General features: G+C 51.0%; 1 protein-coding gene across 1 annotated transcript in view; it reads right to left on the minus strand.

Moving 5' to 3' along the window:
- Nucleotides 1-19,321, minus strand: part of LGR6 (leucine rich repeat containing G protein-coupled receptor 6) — a 104,347-nt gene that overhangs the window by 13,852 nt on the left and 71,174 nt on the right. Inside the window, exons 6-9 of the mRNA XM_062013880.1 lie at nucleotides 15,985-16,056; nucleotides 2,901-2,969; nucleotides 1,750-1,821; nucleotides 496-567 (exon numbers count right to left, since the gene is read on the minus strand). Coding sequence (XP_061869864.1) covers nucleotides 496-567; nucleotides 1,750-1,821; nucleotides 2,901-2,969; nucleotides 15,985-16,056 — 285 coding nt within the window. The remainder of the gene's footprint in view (nucleotides 1-495; nucleotides 568-1,749; nucleotides 1,822-2,900; nucleotides 2,970-15,984; nucleotides 16,057-19,321) is intronic.

Consider the following 19,321-nt stretch of genomic DNA (forward strand, 5'->3'; position numbering starts at 1 on the left):
CCCTGTGGGATGGTTTGTGCCACGGTGTCGGTGTGACGAGACACGTGTTCCTCTGCTTATCCATCTGATGAGGGAAGGCAGATGCCTTCAGTGGCCTTGTGTTTGGGCAACTACACAGCAGCACAGGGCTTGCTTGTGCCCAAACACTGCAGCACAGGGCTTGCTTGAGCAGCACACAGCAAATGTGGCATGTGTGAGTGTGGTGTGGGCTGGTGCTGGGGAGACCTGAGGAGACTGCAGTGTCTGTCAGCTGGGTGGGCAGGAGGAAAGAATTGCTTCCTCCAAAATGCCTTTCCCAGGATTATTCTTCCTCAGCAGAAAACATCTGCAGTGTCTACTCCTTGGCTCCCTGCCTTTGAGGCTGGCCAGATCATGGTCTTCTATTGGCACAAGGGCTCTAGAAAAGAGGAAGGGAAAAGGCCACTAAGGTGTCCAGCTCACAGGGCTTGGAGCTTGGAAGTGTTACCTCTCTGAGGATGTGCTTGGTGAACTTACAGAGTGTGGAGCTTTGGCAAGTACTGGAAAGCAGACTGTCCAACAAACTGGATGGGATTGTCATAAAAATGGCTGCAAAGGAAAGCAGGAACTGGTCAGATTTTGCTGGACACAAAGACAAGATGCTATTACAGGTCAAGAGCCTTGGAGCAACAAATAGTGAGCTATGTAGGAGGTGCTGGCTATCCTGCAAGGAGCCCTTGTTTTCCAGAAAATCCCAGGCTCTCCCACTAGTCCATTTTGGCTGAACATTGATATAAATGAGGTCTCCTGCTTCTCTGAAAGGCCCCTTTAGGATCCTGCAGGCTAGAAAGATGCAAAGCCCTCCTTCAAGCCTGCTATAGTGCTGTCATCCTGCTGGGAAACACCTTGCACTTGATGTCTTGCACCTCATCTTACCTCTCCACACCACCAGCATCTTTCCTACTTGTCACAGTCAGCAGAGAGAAGTGACCTCTCCTAGGATCCAACTAGCTTTAGGAGGAGTTGAGTTACCTCCTACACAAAGCTCTTTCCCCCCACCAACTGTGAAAGACTTTAGGTGGGCAGATCCAATGGGCACATGAGTATTCTGGATGTGTCCTACCTCCACATCACTTCCCCAAGGAAGATGGGGATGCAGCTGGTTTGTTTTGACTGGAGCACTGACTGTTTTCACACCATGCCTCCATGGCTTTCCAGGTGTTGGGATCTCTATCAGTCTCAGCCTGGCTGAGCAGAGCTTTTGTCACTTGCCACGATTGCCAGTATCAGTGTGGTTCAGTGAAGAACTGTCCAAAAATCTCTACCTGTGTCTGTGTCAGAGGGGAAATGAGCTGACAACTGGGTGTATTTATCTGCAGAACTTCCTGGCCATGGGTGTGGGGTAGGTACACAGTGATCTGGTGTCCCAGCTCCCTGACACATACAGCTGCTGCTGGAGCTGGGGAGCAGCTTTTCTAAACACAAGGAATAAACACAGGCAGATAATAACCAGGGCTTAGAAAATCATGTGATGCACAGCAAGGTTTCCATGCAGACCACCCATATGTGTACTGTTCCTTCCCTGTTATCAGCCTGTACTTGAGCAGCTGCAGGGAGAGGAGAGCCCATGGCAAACCCACCTGAGAGGTAGCTGAGGAGGAGCCAATTTCAGCTTGTGCTGGCCCATATACAACAAATGCCTAATTGTGGTCAGAAATCCCAACCAGACATCAGGAAAAGCCCCTTTCCAGGGGATGGAAGGGTTTAGGAAGCGCTGTTTAATTTTCTTACATGGTTTGGAGGAGGGGATTCCCAACAAATGCGTTCTCTGGAATAGCTTTGATGTTGTTGTTATGAAAACCACTGTTGGGAGAAACAAATACCTTGATATTAGTGGATGAGAAGGGCTTGGAGACACCTTCTTTGCTCAAGACTTTTAAAGGCACAGAGCCTTCAGAATACACATCAAATAGGAGCTGTAGGCTCTGTTCCTCCTGCAGCATCAAAAAGTGAACAGAGTTTGTCCTTTGTCAGGACAAAAGCCTCGTTCTGTTGGATTTTCTCTGTGTGTAGCTGGTGCTCCACATGTCACTCCACAGAACCCACCAAGAATACAAAGACTTCAGGTTTAGCCTCTTACTTAGTGACAGGCATTTGAAAAGCCATCTCAAAGTGAATTAAGGATCTTACTCTCATCTTGCATGTCAGAGTAATTATGATATCTGGCCTGATCAGAGACATCTTAAGAGAATTCTTTTAGTAAAAGAAGAAAGTAGTGTCAGATTTTTTACTCCAGGCCTCCCAGAAGCACCAAAGCAGCTGCTTTTGTCCCACCCCAAAATATCACCAGTGTGATAGAGTTCCTGTGGACACACATCAACTCAACATCACCCTGAGGACTCTGCCTTTGTGGGTGTTGAGTGGGGTGGTTTCCCATTTTGAGTGGCTCCCAGGCTGGGCAGTTAGAGGACAGAGAGAGCTAGCAATGAAAATGGTCATAAACTTCTGTGATTTCCTGCTATAAATTAGTCCTAAAGGAGATCAGACAGTTTCTGCATCTCAGAGGAGGTGGCATGGCCTCACAATAACACAGATAACTCCATGGTTATGGTCCCAAGCAATAAATAGTAGCTGGAGATTGGATGGACTTTGAGTCCCTCAGATGCCAGAGAAGAACCAAGAGCTGCAGGAGGAACCTGTTCCAAGCCTGAAGGGGATCTCCAGCTCCACTCCATCAGCTGTGGTGCAGAGGCTGATGGTGGGGATTAGAGCTGATGGAAATGGAGGGAACAAACTGCTTTTCTGTGCGTGGCAGAGAGGACTGGGAAAGACAAAATGTGGCTTGGATGGAGTGTTTTCCTCAAGCCAGAGCACACCCCAGGCTTTATTGGTCACTGTCTGTCAGGGAATGGTTTTGAAAAGGAAGAAACAGAAAATCTCACAGCTCCTGCAGTCGGCCCAACGTCCTGATAGCCCCAGGGAACTCCAGCAGCTCGTTGTAGTTTAGGTCCCTGAAACACAGAGAAGGGAAAAACATTCATTAACACTACTGTAGGAACTCAACCAGTGCATCTGTGCTTTGAAGGCATGGAAACTTGGTTGTTAAGCATGGGACATGGGTTTTTCCTACCATGGTGATCCAGCCACTGCCTGGAAACAAAATCTCACACATTCCTGCAGCAGGAATATTCCCTGCTAGGAGCATTGTCAGGAGAGAGACAGTCCAAGCTGCTCTCCTGATTAAGCACCGTGCCTGGTGCTGGACTGTGCTGTGCTTCCCATTCCCAGAGTGCCTCGTCCCCCTCTCCCAGGAACACATCCCCAGGGGCTTTGGCTGTGAGTAACTTTTCCTGCCTTTCCAGATCAAAATGGGATGTTATGAAGGACAAGAGACACAAGAGCAGCTTCAGTTGTGTGAGCCTCCTTGCCCTGTGGTGCTGAGGGCATCAGGGGACCATTCACTTGGTGCTTGTCCCGGGGACACTGGGTTTTCCTGCCACTGGGACATGCTGTGACTGGGACCAGTGGGAAGAGTGGGCTATGGGAAGGCCTAGGTGGTCTTCTGATGGTTGAGGTGAACCCAACATTGGAAACTGTGATTCAAGTGATGTGCAAGAGGCAGTGACACTGCTGAATGTTAATTTGCAGTATAACGTGAAGTAAAATGGGCTGCTCATAATGACAAGTGTAGAGTTTGCCTGCCCCAACTTGGCAAGCAGAAGAGGCATCTGAGCCTGCATGAAACATCATGGATTGTGTTTGTTCTCCAAGGGTGGGTTGGCACCTCTGGAAAAGGATTTACTTGAGCTATGGGGCACTGCCAGCATCCTGGGAGGAACAGCCCTCTGAAGGTACCAATCCTGCTGTTGACTGGAGGGAGCCCATGGAGACTGGATGGGCTTTGGACATGCAGCACTGCAACTCTGTCATGGCCAAAGCTCTACTTTGAAAGGCAGTTCCAGCTGAAACTAACACTGAGCCCTGTCCTGGCTGTCCCACAGGCCAAGACACTGCAGTCCCAAAACCATCCGACCGCTTCCTACCTGCATGAAACTCGCTGAGTTTTAAGTGGTAGATACTTTGGAACATGAGGGTAATTACTGGCTCCTGGAGATTACTGTATAATTACACTTAATGGACCTCAAAGTAATTACCATGTAACCTGGATTGTGGTTTACAGAACAGAAATAACCATGCATTTACACAGCAATGAGCTGCTGCCCAATTACCTTGTAATTCCCATCCTCTGGGCCCAGGCATGGTAATTACATTATGATCTCTCTTGGCCCCCTTCTAGTCTTACATAGTCTTCTCCTTTACCAGTGTCCCTGCTTGGGAATTACTCTACAGCACTGTCTTGCCTTTGCCCTGTAGGTGTTTACACAGAACATCAACCCAGAGAGTCTCCCCAAATTGATCTTCCCTTGTGCCTTCCAGGACTCCAGGCTCAAACGACTTATGTCTAGGGAATACTTATCAGGGAATTGCAAGATAGGGGACAAAACCACATGCAAAATATGGAATGAGGTTGTCTTGGGTGGACTTTGTCTCATGTATCCCTGATGAGGTCCATGACAGACTTTGTTGCTGGATTCCCTTTGCAGACCAGGGCACGTGGCAGGTCCTGCTATGGCAGGGTGTATCTCCTCACACCAGGGGCTGTTGTCTCTTCTGCAGTTGCCTGCACGATGTGTATGGGTTTGAGGAAATGAATTCACAGAGTCTAATGATGATCAGTGCTGGCAATCTGCAGGAGAGGAGCACAGGGCTGGTGACAAGACCGCAAGCTCTGCCACCCTGCTGTGTCTAACCTGCAATGCAGGGGCAGAGTCCCAGCACACATGAAGCTGATGTGAGTGTCTCCAGGGGTAAAACAGGAGTGATGCATCCCCTCCTAATGCCAGCTCATATCTGTTAGACATGAGAGCTCTGCATCTCCTAAAGAGCTTGCCCTGACACAGTCAATTCTCATCTGGATCCAAGCAGATCAGTGATTTTTCGGAGTCTTCTCTTCTTGAGCCCAAAATGATCTGTTTAAGAATAAACAGCCCAACACATAACTGCTCCTACACCTCGCTCCCTGCAAGGCACATGTAGCTCCTTGTCAGCTGCTTGGATGCTCCTGGCCAGTTTCTGTCAGCGGTACCTGCCAGATGCCCATCACTGTCATGGCTGAGTGCCTCACATCACACAGACCCTGTCAGCTGGGGGGAGGCAGGGCAGGACTTTTACAGTGCACATCCCTTCACCGAGGCAGAGGGAGGCACAGGAGAGGATTTCCAAAGAGAATGAGCAATTAGAAGTGCAGACAGGACACTGCTGGGCATTCTGAAAGCATCAGTCAAATCCCATTACCCTTCAGATCACTGCACCGAACGAAATCAGGGAGCATTAGCAGCTGATGTTGACTGACAGTCCCAAATCTCTGTTTGCACATCAGGTGCTCGATACCTGTAAAATCTCACCCTGCAGTGACTCTCCAGAGTGACACAGAGGTGCTGCAGAGGTCACTCAAGGCTGGGAGTCTGCCTGTGTCTCTCCCCTCCCTTCTACCCCAAACTCAGGGGCTGGGAGGAGCTTGAGTGATGCCAAGGGACCGACCCTGAAGCAGAGAGCCCTGGCCCCAGGTGACACTCAGCCCACAGCTGCTGTGTCACTGGCACTGAGGGAAGGAAGCTCTGTGCCACGGCGTGGGGTTGAACTGCTCCCAAGAGCCCGACGCCTCTGTGAGCAGCCAAGAGATGGAAAGTATTGCCCAAGAGAGAGGAGGCTTGGCTCACCTGTGAATCACTGACAGGAAAAGGGATCTCAGGTCTGTAACCTATATTATTTACAAGGAATAATTCATTGTGCTGTAATATTTGCTCCTGTCTTTCTCTAAAAATGCATTTCCTTTCCAGCCAGTGTCTCTTCCAGGCAGGCTGGGCTTTCATCAGCACATGAACAGTTTGTTTGTACCTCCGTGTGTGTGCAAGTATGTACAGGACCAGTTCTTCCTGAGCGAACACACACCTCTCCCAGCCCTGGCAGCATCTCAGGCCTCCCTCTCCCCTTGACACATACAAAGAGCATTGTGTTCTGCAGCTCCCTCTGGGTAAAAGAGCCATCTCTGAATGCTGGCACACACTGGGCTTGCTGGAAAGTGGAAATACAACAAGGTGTAGTCATCCTGCTCCAGCCTGGCTGCCAACAACCCCAGTCTGTTTAGGAGAGACAATGTGCCTGTGCTCGCTCCTGCTGATGCTTCCTGGTTGTTGGTGAGGTGAGGTGAGCCTGCTCCTGGGAAACAACCCCCATTGTGCTCAGTGACAGCTCCCCTGAGTGATGTTTGCAGCCGACTGCTCGCCATGCCTGTGCCTCCGCTGCTGCCCTGACTTGCCTCCAGGCTGCCCTGTGCCAAGCCCTGCTGATTAAAAGGGGGGTCATCTGCCTGGAGGAGGCTTCAAGAAGCCAGAAGCTGAGAAGGTCCTCAGGTATCATCTCTTCCCTGCAGTGGGGCAGCTCTCCCCAAAGCCTAGACCCAAACCAGGACAGAAGGATGACTTCATCACCATCCCTTTCCTCTCAGAACTTGAGTTGGGCTCTGGTTCAAGGAATGACCCAGAAACAGCCTCCAGCCTTCACCTCAGGGGAGGCTGTGGATGGTTGAGGCAGTGGGGAAGCTTCTGCTCATTGAGTGAAATTCAGTCCTTGGGTCTTTCCACACATGTCTGATATCAGCAGAGCCACGTCCATCCCACACAGGGCTCCTCTCTGCCTGCCCTCCCACCATGAATTTGGCCCAGCCCATGTGCTGAGCCCCAGAGCTTCTTCCCCAGCACAGGGCTGAGGCAGATGGGCTGGAGGCTGGGCTCAGGGGCTCATTTTCCATTTTGACTTTGGTGTCCATAAAATTTCCTCCCCTAAGCACATCAGTGAACTGTCACCATTGACAAACCCTTTCCAGGGACATATGGAAAATGGATCTGCTGCAAAGTGTCCCTTTCTCTCTGTGCCTTATCTGAGCTGCCCGGGCAATGCTGTGCTGACCCCTACTCCATGCTCTAACGCTTTCCCACTGCTTCCAGCTTTGGGATGATGTGGGGAGAGCTGCAAAAAGGCAAACTTTGTGCCAGTATTCCTGCTGCAGTGCTGTGGCACATGGGCTGGGGGGCTGTGGGACTGGCCAGGGAGGCCTCTTGGTGCAGGAGAGCTGGACCTGGCACTGCTGGGGTCTCAGCTGCCCCAGCTCTGGGGTCTGTCCCAAGGGTTTGTACACTATGAGTAGGATCTCACAGCTGTGGGGTGCTGCCCTTTTTGGCACACCTGGAGTGTGGACTCAATGCCAGCATGACCTGGTGAAAGGATGCCAATGCACCCTGGCCATGGCTATGCCAAAACAGTAGGGAAGCTTCATAACATAAAAGAAATAACAAGCATGGCATAAAGAGGAGAGTTTTACCCATTATCAAGGGCTTTTGGAAGCAGGATCATCCAGCCAAGAGGTTCAGAAACGATGTGCAAGAGAAATGACTTTAAAAATATCACTTTCCTTAGTTGGGCTCCAAGTTGCCAGCTCCAGGCATCACAGTGGGATGTCGAAAGGAGCCCTGTCTGCTCTTCTAGTTAAAATGAAAACCTCTTAAAGGTCACCCAGTCTGCCCAAGACACAATGAACTGGCTGGCTTTCCATTGTTGTTATTTCTAGAGTGAGCCTATAGCTTCATATTTGGAAGATCTTAACCAACCCCGTTGTTTATTTGGAAATAAAAGTAAATTGACATCAAAGGCACAGTTATTTTGGGCTGTAACTGCCAGGGTGATTTGAAGCTGACAACATGCAGCCTGGAACTATTAATATCTTCAAGTTGGGCCAAAAGGAGAGAAGGAGGGGAAAGAGTCTCGGGTCAATTTTCTGCCTGTTAGGGACTATTAGTGGTTCCACACAGGAAGCCAAGAAAAAAATTATATGGTGCTATAAATTCTCCCATAAGCCACAAAACACCACAAATTTGCAGCTAATAAACCTGAAGATGCAGTAAGATTAGAAGCTGGAGACGGGACACTCGCTGACTGTTTCGGTCCCAGTGTCGTTGGAGATGTTGCTGTGGTGTCCTGAAGAGAGACTTTGTGCAGCCTCTGATGAGGGCTGATGTTTCCACCTGTCCTGTGCTGGCCTCTCATCAAGCTGCTAGTAAAAGTAATGACCTCTGCTACTGGTTGTGCTGGTTCCTGTGGCCAAACCAAGCACTGGAAATGATTTAATTGGTAGTCTGAAAGCCCAGGGGGGCTGTTGTGACCGTGTAGTTTGACCTCTTGCCCAGCACTGGCCAGACTGCTTCACCCAGATACCTCATATCATGGCTCATGGCTGAGCTTGAGCTGGGAAGAGCTGCCTGATTAGTCCAGACTGTGAGAAGTTACTGCACCATTAGGTGCCACCTTTCTGTTGTGTAGTATCAGCATAAACCCCTCTCCTGGCAGCAATTCACCTGAGCAGAGTGTGTGTGCCCTTCCCCAGCACCACCTGCACAATGAGAGCACGTAGGGCTTGTAGGAAGGGAAAGGAGGGAAAGGGGATGTGAAAGGACCCAAAAGCACGTGTCTGACTTCAGCCAGCCTGGAGCCACGTGCCCATCCTCGAAATGGAGGCAAGTGGTGGTGCTGAGGTACAGGCAGGAGAGGGAAATGACCTGTTGTGGGATTCATCTGCCAGGGTCGGTATTTTAATGTGGGAAAAGAATCATGCCCAAGAAAGGCCCATTTTCAGCAAATTACAAGGAGAAGCCATGCTGTGATGGAGTACAGCAGAGGTCATGGGTGTCCCAAAGGAGCAGAGATGTGCCCCCTACACCATGGCAAGGCTGTCAGGCACTGATGGTACCTGAGGAGCAAGAAGCAACAGGGATTCATTCTGATCCCAGCCTTTCACACACTGATGCACCGTTTTACAGGGTTCATGTGGCACTGAAAGGTCTCTTGCTGGGACAAGAGGAACCTGACTGTTCCCTCCCAGCTCCCAACCCTTCCTCACACAGCTCTGTTCTCCATTTAAAAGCAGCAGTGCCCAGAACGTGTCTGTCCCAGCCGCTGCCTCTGGCTGTTCTTTAACTGACGAAGGTGCCGGATTCAATATGTTTCCAATTCGGTTTGATTGATTGAACAAGGTTTGAACTCAGCCTTTGAGAAGGGGATCTCGTGGGGGGTCCTGGGAGCACAGGCACTGCCATGCACATATCGTTTCCCAGACACAAAGGAGCTGACCGCAGCGCGGGGCAGGGGGGACCTCGCTCGCTGGGCTGCACACACAATAACCATGGAGCTGATGACTCAGGCAGGGGAGCCACAGAGGAGGCTGCTACACTTTGCCAGGAGAGGGAAGAAGGCAGGCTGAAGGATGCCTGGTCTGCAGCAGAGAGTTTCCCAACTGCCTGAAGGAAGCTGGGGACTTTTGCCTTACCCCCAAGGGGCACAGCTGCTGCTGGGAGGAGAGGGCATGAGGTGGGGGCAAAGCTGCTGTGCATCAGCACATCCACGGTGAAAACGTGCCCACACATCACCTCTACTGCCACTTCTGCTGCCTGCAGTGTCTGTTCCTCCTTTTCTCAGGCAAACAATTCACACTCATGCTTTTTTGAGACAGAGGCTTCCCTCCTTGCTCAGCTGCTCTGGGAAAGGGTCTGTCTGAGGGGTGGACTATGAGCAAAATGAAGCCCGATGAGTCAAGAGGAGTTGGGGACCCCTGACAGCTCACAGCAAGCATGTCTGGAGACAAAGGAGTGTGAGGTTTGGAGAGATTCAGTGCTGTCTGTCACTGCAACATCAGTGACTCCAGGGATCAGGGGGGGCCAGGCTGAAGAGCTGGCAGAGCACAAGGGTGGTGGTGTGAGGGAGAATAGGCAGAATCCTGCAAAGGAGGTGAGACAGCACAGCCATAACCCACAAAAATGCAGCAGCTCCAGAACTCCCTTTTCACCTGAACTGCCTCCCCTTTCTGCTTTTTTCTTCGTAATCTTCCAAAATACCACGTGTGCTTGGGGTCACGTTCAGCCAAAGCTCAGAGCCTGGCTGGAAGGTATCTGACTGGGTCAGGGCCTGAGCTGTATCAGTGAGGACACATTTCTGACAGTCCAGGCTTCTGCTCTTGGGAGAGAAGATGCATCAAACTGTGTTAGTTAGCCTGAGGAGAACACAGGAGGGAAGAGTTTGGTTCCCCATGCTCCAGATGGTGCCAGTTCAGTTCTACAGGTGGTTTTCTCTGTTTGGAAAAATCACCATCTATTGATGTGATAATCAATGAACTTTATAGCTCTGTTCTTGAACCAGATACAGGGCCTTGGGCTTTGGTCCCCCTTTCCAAAAAGCCACCTGGCCCCCTTCCCTTGTCCATCCCCTGCACAGGGGTACCCAAGGCTCTGCCGAAGTCCCCTCCATCCTCTGGCAGGACAGGGTGGGACTGTAGAGCCAAACTGATGAGCTGCCTGGGGACCCACAGTGACACCCAGCAGGGCTTGGAGCATCAGTGCAGCAAACACCTCATCCTTAGAGGAGCCAAACCCATCAGCTACTTTGGGAACTGCACAGCCTGGGGTGAGCACCAAGGAGCTCATTCAGTTACACATACTGATGGAGACAAATGCCACTCCAGCAGCAAGGTAGCACATGGCAGGCAGTTTTCCAGGAGAACACCAAGGCCTGCCTGGCTCTACAAGGGTTAAACAACCTTTATATGAGCTATGGTGGAACTATTTCCCATTTCCTCCTTCCTGCCTTCACTGCCTGAGGTGCACTTCACATTAATTTTCTGGGGTTTATTTTTGCTCCCGTAGCAAACGGCAGGTTCCAGCCCTGCTCTGCCTCCACAGCCCCGACTAATTACCCTGCTAATGGGGCAGCCTGTGGTAAGGGCACTTCCTGTGAGGCAAGGTTGGGCAGAGAAAGCTCCCAGAGCCCCAGGGGCTGGATGCAGCCTGGGTTGGGTCCAGCCCTTTCTGGGAGACGTTGGGAATTTATTACTGTGATCCCCTCCCCTTTCTTTTAAAGAGAAATTAAAAAGGTTTCCAAATGAATGGAGATTTGAGAGATTTGCTCTTCCCAAGTGATTTATCTCCCCTGTCTGATGAGCTGGCAGGGATGTGGATGGGGAGGGAGAAGTCAGAGATAGGAAGGAGCGGGGTCATCTCGGGCGGAGGGGATGGGCGAGGGCTGTGGGGCCGCTGAGCAGCTCCCCCAGCCCGGCTGGAGATGCCTGAACCATCAGAGGAGCAGCAATTGAGGGGCAGGTGGTTGCTGGTTTGGCTGTAGCCTGGAGGCCTTCAGCATTTGAGGCTGGTCCTGGGGAGCAGCCGTTGGTTTCTCATCCCTGCCTGTGCCCCGGGGAACCACCCTGGCCCTGCTGCAGGGTGGGGAGACAGGACACTGCCAAGACATGTTTTTGCTCTCTGCCAACATCAGGGTCTTGTCTGCTTGCATGTGCCAGGGCAGGGAGGAGCCCTGGCCTCTGATTTTGGTGCAGCCCATGCTCCCTGTGTGTCCCTCAGCCATGTCCATGGACAGGACCACTGGGAGGATCAGCTCAACTGGGGGACACATGGTGGCTTTTGTAGTGGGACGCCTTGCCCAGACCCTCCCCAAGCAGTCATCCGTGCCTGGGAGCCATGTGAGAGTCTGGACCTGCTGCCATTGTCCTCCTGCCCCCATATCAGAGGCTCCAAGGACCTGCCTGGATGGGTTTCCTTGTGTGTGTGTGTGGCAGTCGGTGCTCAGTGGCTGTCTGGAGTGACTCGATGCATTCACCTTCTCTTCCAGGTGTGACCCATGGAACATTCCAGGGAAGGAGAGGGCTCAATTCAGCTTTATCACAACCTGCCTAGTGAGGACAAAGTCAAACACTACAAGGCATGAGGCAAGTATTTATCAGCCTTTAGATTGCATGCACACTGCCTGCAAAGCTCAGGCATCTTAGGGCACTGGTCAGCTTTCCAGGAGAAGGTGGTAAAGGAGGAAAGCTGGACACAAAACCAATGTCACTGGAAATTCGTATCACAGGGGTCCTTCCCTTGAGAAACCCTGTCCTCATACAGCAGTGGGGAACTTGGCTCCTGTATTAGCCCCATGCAAGCCTTTGGATGGCAGTTTTTCCCTGCTGCTCCTCTGACAACAGCCCTGGTGCTGTGCCCCCAGCCCTGAGTACAAAGCCTGAACGTTTCCAAGAATCAGCCTCTGTTACTGCAGGGATGCTCCTGCCTGCAGCTCACTCCTCTATCAGCTTGTCCACAAACATCCTTACCTACCAAATGTGCACAAGCATAATCTAATCCTCCTCCCCTTCTCCCCATGTTGTTACAGACTGAGAAATTAAGCCCAATGTAATCAGGAAATGTGAAAGCTCAGCTCCTTCCATCCAAATGGCAGGTACCTGGTTCTGCTGTCTTACAGCACACCCTAAACCCACCACACTACAGGGCAGGTTTCACACGGGGCAGCAGGAGCAGTGAAGCCATGTGAGGGGCAGTGTGGCTGGAGTCTCATCTCCTGACATGCTTTGCTCTTGCTTCTTGAAAAGATAATGCTTCCCTATGGCTTTTTTCATTGCCCCACTCCACCCCCAAAGGCCTCTCAGCATTCCCCCACCCCACTGCATCAGGCTTTGGCCACAGGCTTTCTCCTCTAGGCATACCTATGGGTTATACTTCTCCTTCCCTTGGTGTTTAAAGCCTCTGTGCCCATCTGGCCTTGCTCCACTCACTGGGCAGCTCTGACCCTGCCCTGCATCTCCCATGGGCACCTCTGAGCTTACACATTTAACATCTCTGGTCCATTACCTGAAGGGCTTACAGGAAGAACATGCCACATAAGGACATTTACACTGTGATTTACTCTGTGTCTTTAAGAAAGGGCTAAAAAATGCCAAGTATCACCCACTTTGATCATCTAATACCTGGTTTCATGGCTCAGCCACGCTTGGGGTTTCTTCCCACAGCCCTGCAGCGTTGCTCCGTGTCATCTCTCAGGCTTATGGGAACTGCTGAAGGAATCTCACCAGGTTTCAAGGATATTTCGAAACCCTATTGGGAATCTGGCCAGAGTGGATCTGGGCTTGCCTGCCCAGGTTTCCTTCCCAGGAAGAGGCAGCTGGGGGGATGCTGATGAACAGCCAGATCTTGCCTTGACAACTTTCTTGGAGCTGCTTTCTCCAGCTCCACGCGGGTGTTTGACCGGTTGAGACCTGACGGGTGTTGCACATCTACCTTCCCCCTCATCAGCATGGAAAACACAGAGCTGCTCTTGCTCTGTACCTGGCAGAGCTGACTTGTGCACAGTAGCTGCAGGTCAACGCAGGGGAAACATGAAGTCATTCCTCTGGCTTCATTGTACAGCTCTTCCTAGATTTGCTGCCCTCCCGATGTAGCAGAGCCAAGCCCTCAGCAAGAACAGAGATGCTCCACTGGGGTTTGTGTTTGCACAAACCACAGGACCTGGGGTAGGTGTCTGAAGTGGCTGTGCACAGGCAGTTTGCACACTGCTGACACCTCTGTGAAGAAGTGGGTGCTGTTTCCCTTCAAGTTTTGGCTGTTTCCCTTTATAGGTGAATATGAGAAGAAACGTTTCCCTCGGGGCAGCAGAGGTTCACACACCTCAAGCTTCCTGGGACTATTCTGAAAAGCCTGACACAGTTTTTTTCCCTCTCATACAGTGCTTCAACAATTGTGCCTGGTTTCTAATCAGCGTCTGGCCACAAACACTCATTTTAGGAACCCTAGAGAAGTTTCTGTCTTCACCAACTCTTGCCATCCTGTTGCCTTCCAGGAGGTAACGCCCACGGTGTAACTGAGAGCACAGTTGGGCCTCCACAAGCCAAGAAAATGTGCTAAGTGCTGTCAACAGAATGTAATCATAATTTGAGTTAAAGGGTATGTGCACAGACTGTAATAGTCTCCACATGCACAGGAGCTGAGAGGTGGTAGGTAGATGCAGGCCTGTCAGCTTGACTGGGCTGTTGCAGCCAAATGCTCAGCTGGTTTTGGTCAGCAGGGCAGATGATGCTCAGGCCAAGAGGAGCAAAGCCATCTCACTCTCTCCTGGGGACACTCTTTCAGTGTGAGAAGATGTGGAGGAGCCTGGGGGTGTGACCCACACCACTGTCCTTGCAGCTGCAGGTAGCTGGTGGAGGATGGAGGCTGTGGGATACCCCCATGCACCAGGCTGGGTGCTCAGAGCCTGGTGCAGGCAGCAGTCAGGCAGAGCCCTGCTCCAAGGGGACAATCCCTGGAGGCTGAATACTCCCAGAGCTGCCTGGTCAGCAGGGACAGCACTTCCACTGCCATGTCCCTGTAGAGAACCATGTACCTGTAGTGCTATGCAGTCCTGTCCCTGCAGGGACTGAGAGCAACAGAGGGAGATGCTGAGCTCCCCTGAATGCTGGGCAGCATCTCAGATGGGCAATGGAAGGCAAAGAAAGTGACAGAGAAGGAGCAGAGGGGAAAATGTGCTTTCAGCACAAGTGTCTATGGAAACTGAAATATCTCCCAGGGCAATTGGAGGCTCTTTAGTCTTTCCCACAGTAAATAAGGGGACGGGTTCTTCTCTGCAGCTCTGTCCTGCTTGGGATGAGCAGCAGGTGCCTTTAACCACCTTGGCTGCAGAATGAAGTTGCCCTGATGCAGGCTGTAATGCTGCTGCATGGTCTGCCTGGGTTATAGCCCAAACAGGCTTTTCTTCCCTCAGCAAGTTCTCCACTCCTGCAACTTGTCTGCCTTTGTGCTGCCTGAATGCTACAACTCTGCCCTCACAATCACCTGCACCCACCAGAAATGACTGGGGAGAAAACCAAGCTGGCACAGTGATGGGGGAGACCTGTGGGTCACCAGAGACCATCCAGCAGCCTCCCTTCCACATGGTCCCTGGCATGGTTCAACCTCTCCCCAGCTGAGCCCTTCTGGGTGGCCCCAAGATGTGCCAGTCTGAAAGAGACAATGCATGTCATGGTCCTGGCCCTGGGGAGTGTGTTGAGGGACCAAAGGCTTTCCTGCTGCTGCCACTCTTGCCTGCTGCTGCTGCTGGCACTGTGCAGAGCACACAGGGGCCCCATCTCCTTGAGTGGCACTTGAATGCTGGGAAGCATCATCTCTTTTTGCTATGACCCAGACCCCCTGGTTCTCCCTGGCAAGGAGTGAGGGCCTGACTCTGATCCCAAGGCCTGCATGAAGGGACATGTTTCTGCACAGCTGATGGCAACAGGCACCTCTTCCAGCCTTTCAGAGCCTTGACTTGTTTGCTTGCTTGTTTCCTCCTAGGCCAGTGACATGAGGCACGAGCAACTCACGCTGCTGTCTGAGGCACGGTGTGTGCAAGGCAGGGCTGTCAGACATGACTCTGAGCTCAGGGTGACCCCTCTGCTGCTAATGAAGGTGTGTCCTGAGGAGAGTTCATTGCTGCTTCCCAACTTCCCCAGGGGTCTGCTGACATCTTGCTGACCCAGCCACACCAAGAACAGAGTGCAAGAGGAAGTCAGCTGGCTAAGGGTGATGCCAGGTAACGTAAAACTGTCTTGAGGAGAGATGTTCCACATATCCCTGAGGATTTTATTGGCCTTGAACTCAAGCCAGCACCTCATTTTGGTGGAGTCAGGTGTTTAGGAGGCTTTGTGACCACATACATGTTGTGAGGAGGTGGGGACACTCCCCAAGCAGCACATGCATACAAACTCTCTGGATTGCACCAGGCTTGTGTCCAGGGCCCCAGAGCTCACTCCCAGCCACTCTGGCCATGTACCCAGACCCCTCTGCAGTAGTAGCACAGCCAGACAAGCTCACATGGATGCAGGGAGAACATCCAGTCTGCCACCACCCCAGGAAGCATCGTGCCTTGGGCATCTGCTGCTTGGGTTCATGCCCACAGCCAGCCCTGCTGCTGCCCTCAGTGTGTAGCGGTGAGTGAAAGTGCATTGGGGCTGGCCCAGAGACACCAGCCCTTTCCTGAGGCTGTGCTGGGGGGTTATAAACACACACAAGCACTTTAGGACAGAGAAGAGAACAAGTGACTCACAGGGTTTCCAAGCTGTGCAGCCCATCAAAGCCGTTGGCACCCAGGCTTTGGATACGGTTGTTGTGCAGGTGCCTGTGGACGAAACAGATGGTCAGTGGAGGTGGAGGCTGACCTTCTCCTGCCAATCTGAGCCATGGCTCAGGGACATCCTGCAAGCTGAGCACAGCCTGGGCTGACATGAAGAGGGGTATTAAAAGATCTCCTCACTTGCCCCATGGGACACAAGCTGTGTGCAATTGCTTGCAGAGCAGCTCCCATTTCTCCCAGGAAATCCAGGCTGATGCAGGAGTTTCCCTGAGACCTCCACTTTCACAGCTGCCCCAGGTGACTTTGGACGAACATGCTTAAGCAAGAAACTTCAAGAAGCATTCTAGATCTCACCTTACCTTGGGCCCAACCCTACAAAGTGCTGTGTGGCTTCAGCAGCTGTTCAGGGGCAGCGGGTGCTATTTAAGGACACAGTCATATTTGGACTCCTCAAAGCCTAAGGAGCAGCAACGAGGCTTTGAGTTCAAAATCATCCTGTTAGTCACAGCTTATTATCTTAACTTGCTAAAGAAGGGAAAATGCTGCCAGTTCCTGGATTAGCTCCAGTTTGGTTGCAAGGAAAGTTGTCTTCAGTTTCATGCTTCAGAGTGTCTGGGTGAAGCACAGGGGCCATGAGCAGCCTGATGAACGTTCTTTACACTAAGGCACCAGTTTTTTTCCCTGTTCCCACTCATCCTGGTGCTACATGCCACAAACATCTGGTGCTTAAGAGCTCTGGAGCTCCCAGAATTAATACTGGTGCTGGAGAGCCGTGTCCTGCAAAGCCACCTGGGGTAGTTTTGCATTGGAAGCTCCGTAGGTGATGAGTTCCTGGAGCCCCATCTGCTGAGTTCTCAGTTTCCATGTGCCCCTTACTGCCATGTCTCAGTTTTTTTGGCAAACACAAACCCTTCATTCCTGGTTTCTTCCTCTCTGATTGTCAGGGACTGTGTGTGCCTGCACATCTGACTGTTTTTGCCATCTATCTTCCTTTACAGTTGGTGGGAGCCACGTGGCTAGTTGTGCATCTCTCTGAAATCCCACTTGAGGGCACCTTGAAGTCCATGTAGAGGCATCTGGTGAGCAACCTGTAAAACAGCAGAAGGCAACACACTGCTGCCCAGCTTGCACTTAAACACTGGGAAGGTCTGTGTGGAGAAATGCCCACTGAGGAGGTAAGGCCCTCTGGGGCAGGACACCTTCTTTGCTCTCTCTTTCCCCATCAGTTCATTTTGCTGTTCCAGTTCTTTAACACAGAGTCCCATGGTGAATCTGTTGCCACAGCACTTGCCTTTGGGGTCCTTTTCTTCCTTGCCCATGCTCAGGGATGCATCAGCCTTTGTCCAACACTGTTGCCTCCTTCCAAGAGCCTGGGGGGGACTCCATGCTGGCAGGTGGATCAATGACTTTTTCATTATTCTCTGCTTGATCTAAATCTGTCTCAGCTTGAAAAATCTCTCACTCCACCTGGATTCAAGTGTGAGCTGTTTGGCTGAGCACAGGCAGCTCCCACTGCCAAATACAGGAGTGGAGTAACAGGCAGGCTCTAGGGCAGTTTGGTAGGGGCTTGCAAAACAGAAACCAGCCCAAGATGGATGTTTGTCATTGGGATGAGAACATACAAACATTTCAGAGGAAGGGGAAGGGAGGGGAAAGATATGTGATAAAATGTGTTTGTTCTTCAAGCAAATGGGAAAGAAGAAACGGATGTTGCCTGCAAGAAAACCTGGTTGGATTGTGACTCTTAGAGGTGAAAAGAAGCTGGGATCAAAATCAGAATCTTATAGGAGACATTTCTCTGTGTCACAAGAAGAGAAGTTCAAGCCCAGATGGCTTTCTCTGACAAATGTTATGGGATAGCTTCAGTTCATGTTTCTTTACTTGGTGTTTCCAGTGCAAGATGGTGCTAAACACTTTGGGTCCCTTTGAGCACTGCATTTGGCAAATGGAGAGTTTGGATCTGGAATCTCTCTGTAATCACAGAAGGAGGTACCAGAGGAGCTCCTGAGCCTGTACCTTGGTCTGCTGCGAGGGGACAGCGTGGGGAGAAGGGAAATGCCGAGTGCTGGTGAAGATGTGAGCTCCCTGCAGACACCTTGCCCAAGCTCTGCCATGCTGAGCTATCACCAAGGCAGGCAAGGAGACAGAATAGAAGAGCAATCACCTGCTGTGTTTATATTTGGCTCTAAAGTGCTTTGTTTGGAGGCAGAGTAATGAAAATCATCAGAGGGAAGTACTTTGTTGGTGAGAAAATTATGAGCAACTGAAAAAGAGTGTTATAAAAAGATTTGCTGTCCAGGCTGAACTCTGGTTGTTGCCCAACCACATGCTAATAACAGAAACAAGAGAGCTGGAAAGGTAAACACTTGAAAAGATGTTCCTTTCTTCCATCTTGCCTTCTTCTGGTTTTTTTCCTCCCCTGGTAAACAAATTTTAACAAGTGAAATTGCAACATCTCCAGTGTTTGTCAATTTGAGCTCAGCCCACACCACGTTATATTCTGCCCTGTAAATTACAGCTGGCTTGATAGCAGCTTGAGATACTTGGTTCTGGGCTATAAACAACCCTCTTGTGATGCAGAAACATGAGAAGTCCTTAAGCCTTTGCTAATGCTGTTGGAGCTGGCATCCACCACTGTTCTCAGTAAGAGCAATGGGCACAGGAGTTTCTAGAAGGAAGATTTTCTGTCCCTGCCAGCAATCTCTTATCACAAATTGAGCATAAATGAGAACTTCCCAAATCATCCCTGCAGAGCTCCTAGTAGAATTTGTTTCATTTTACTCCCTTTCCCTGTGTGTTTTTTCCAGTGGATTAAAAGATCCCGAGGAAGTCTTGTACTAAAGTGAGAGATAGTCCAATATAGGCATTAGCACTGTGAGCTCAGAGTCTGAAAATGGCACCTCCAAAGGGACAAGGCACCCCTGTCATTTGTGCTGTACCCAGGGGAAAGCATCTCATGTGCAAAGGTGCTTAAACAAAGGTGCTTGTCTGGAGGTCTTCAAGACCCACCTGGACACGTTCCTATGTGACCTGATCTAGGTGAACCTGCTTCTGCAGGGGGGTTGGACTGGATGAGCTCTAAAGGTCCCTTCCAACCCCTACCATTCTATGATTCTATGAGCAACAAAGTAGACTGTAAGGAAAGGGAAATGGTATTACATCTGCATCATGCTGGTGACACTGGCTCTGGAAGGGTAAATCTGTTTCTGGTACCCACATTGTTAACTGGATGTTGGTAATTTGGAATGGGTACAGAGAAGAGCAATAAAACTGATCCAAGGGCTGGAAAAAACTAGGATGGAGACATAAA

This window comes from Colius striatus, chromosome 22 (genome assembly GCF_028858725.1).
Source record: "Colius striatus isolate bColStr4 chromosome 22, bColStr4.1.hap1, whole genome shotgun sequence".
Classification (NCBI taxonomy): Eukaryota; Metazoa; Chordata; class Aves; order Coliiformes; family Coliidae; genus Colius; species Colius striatus.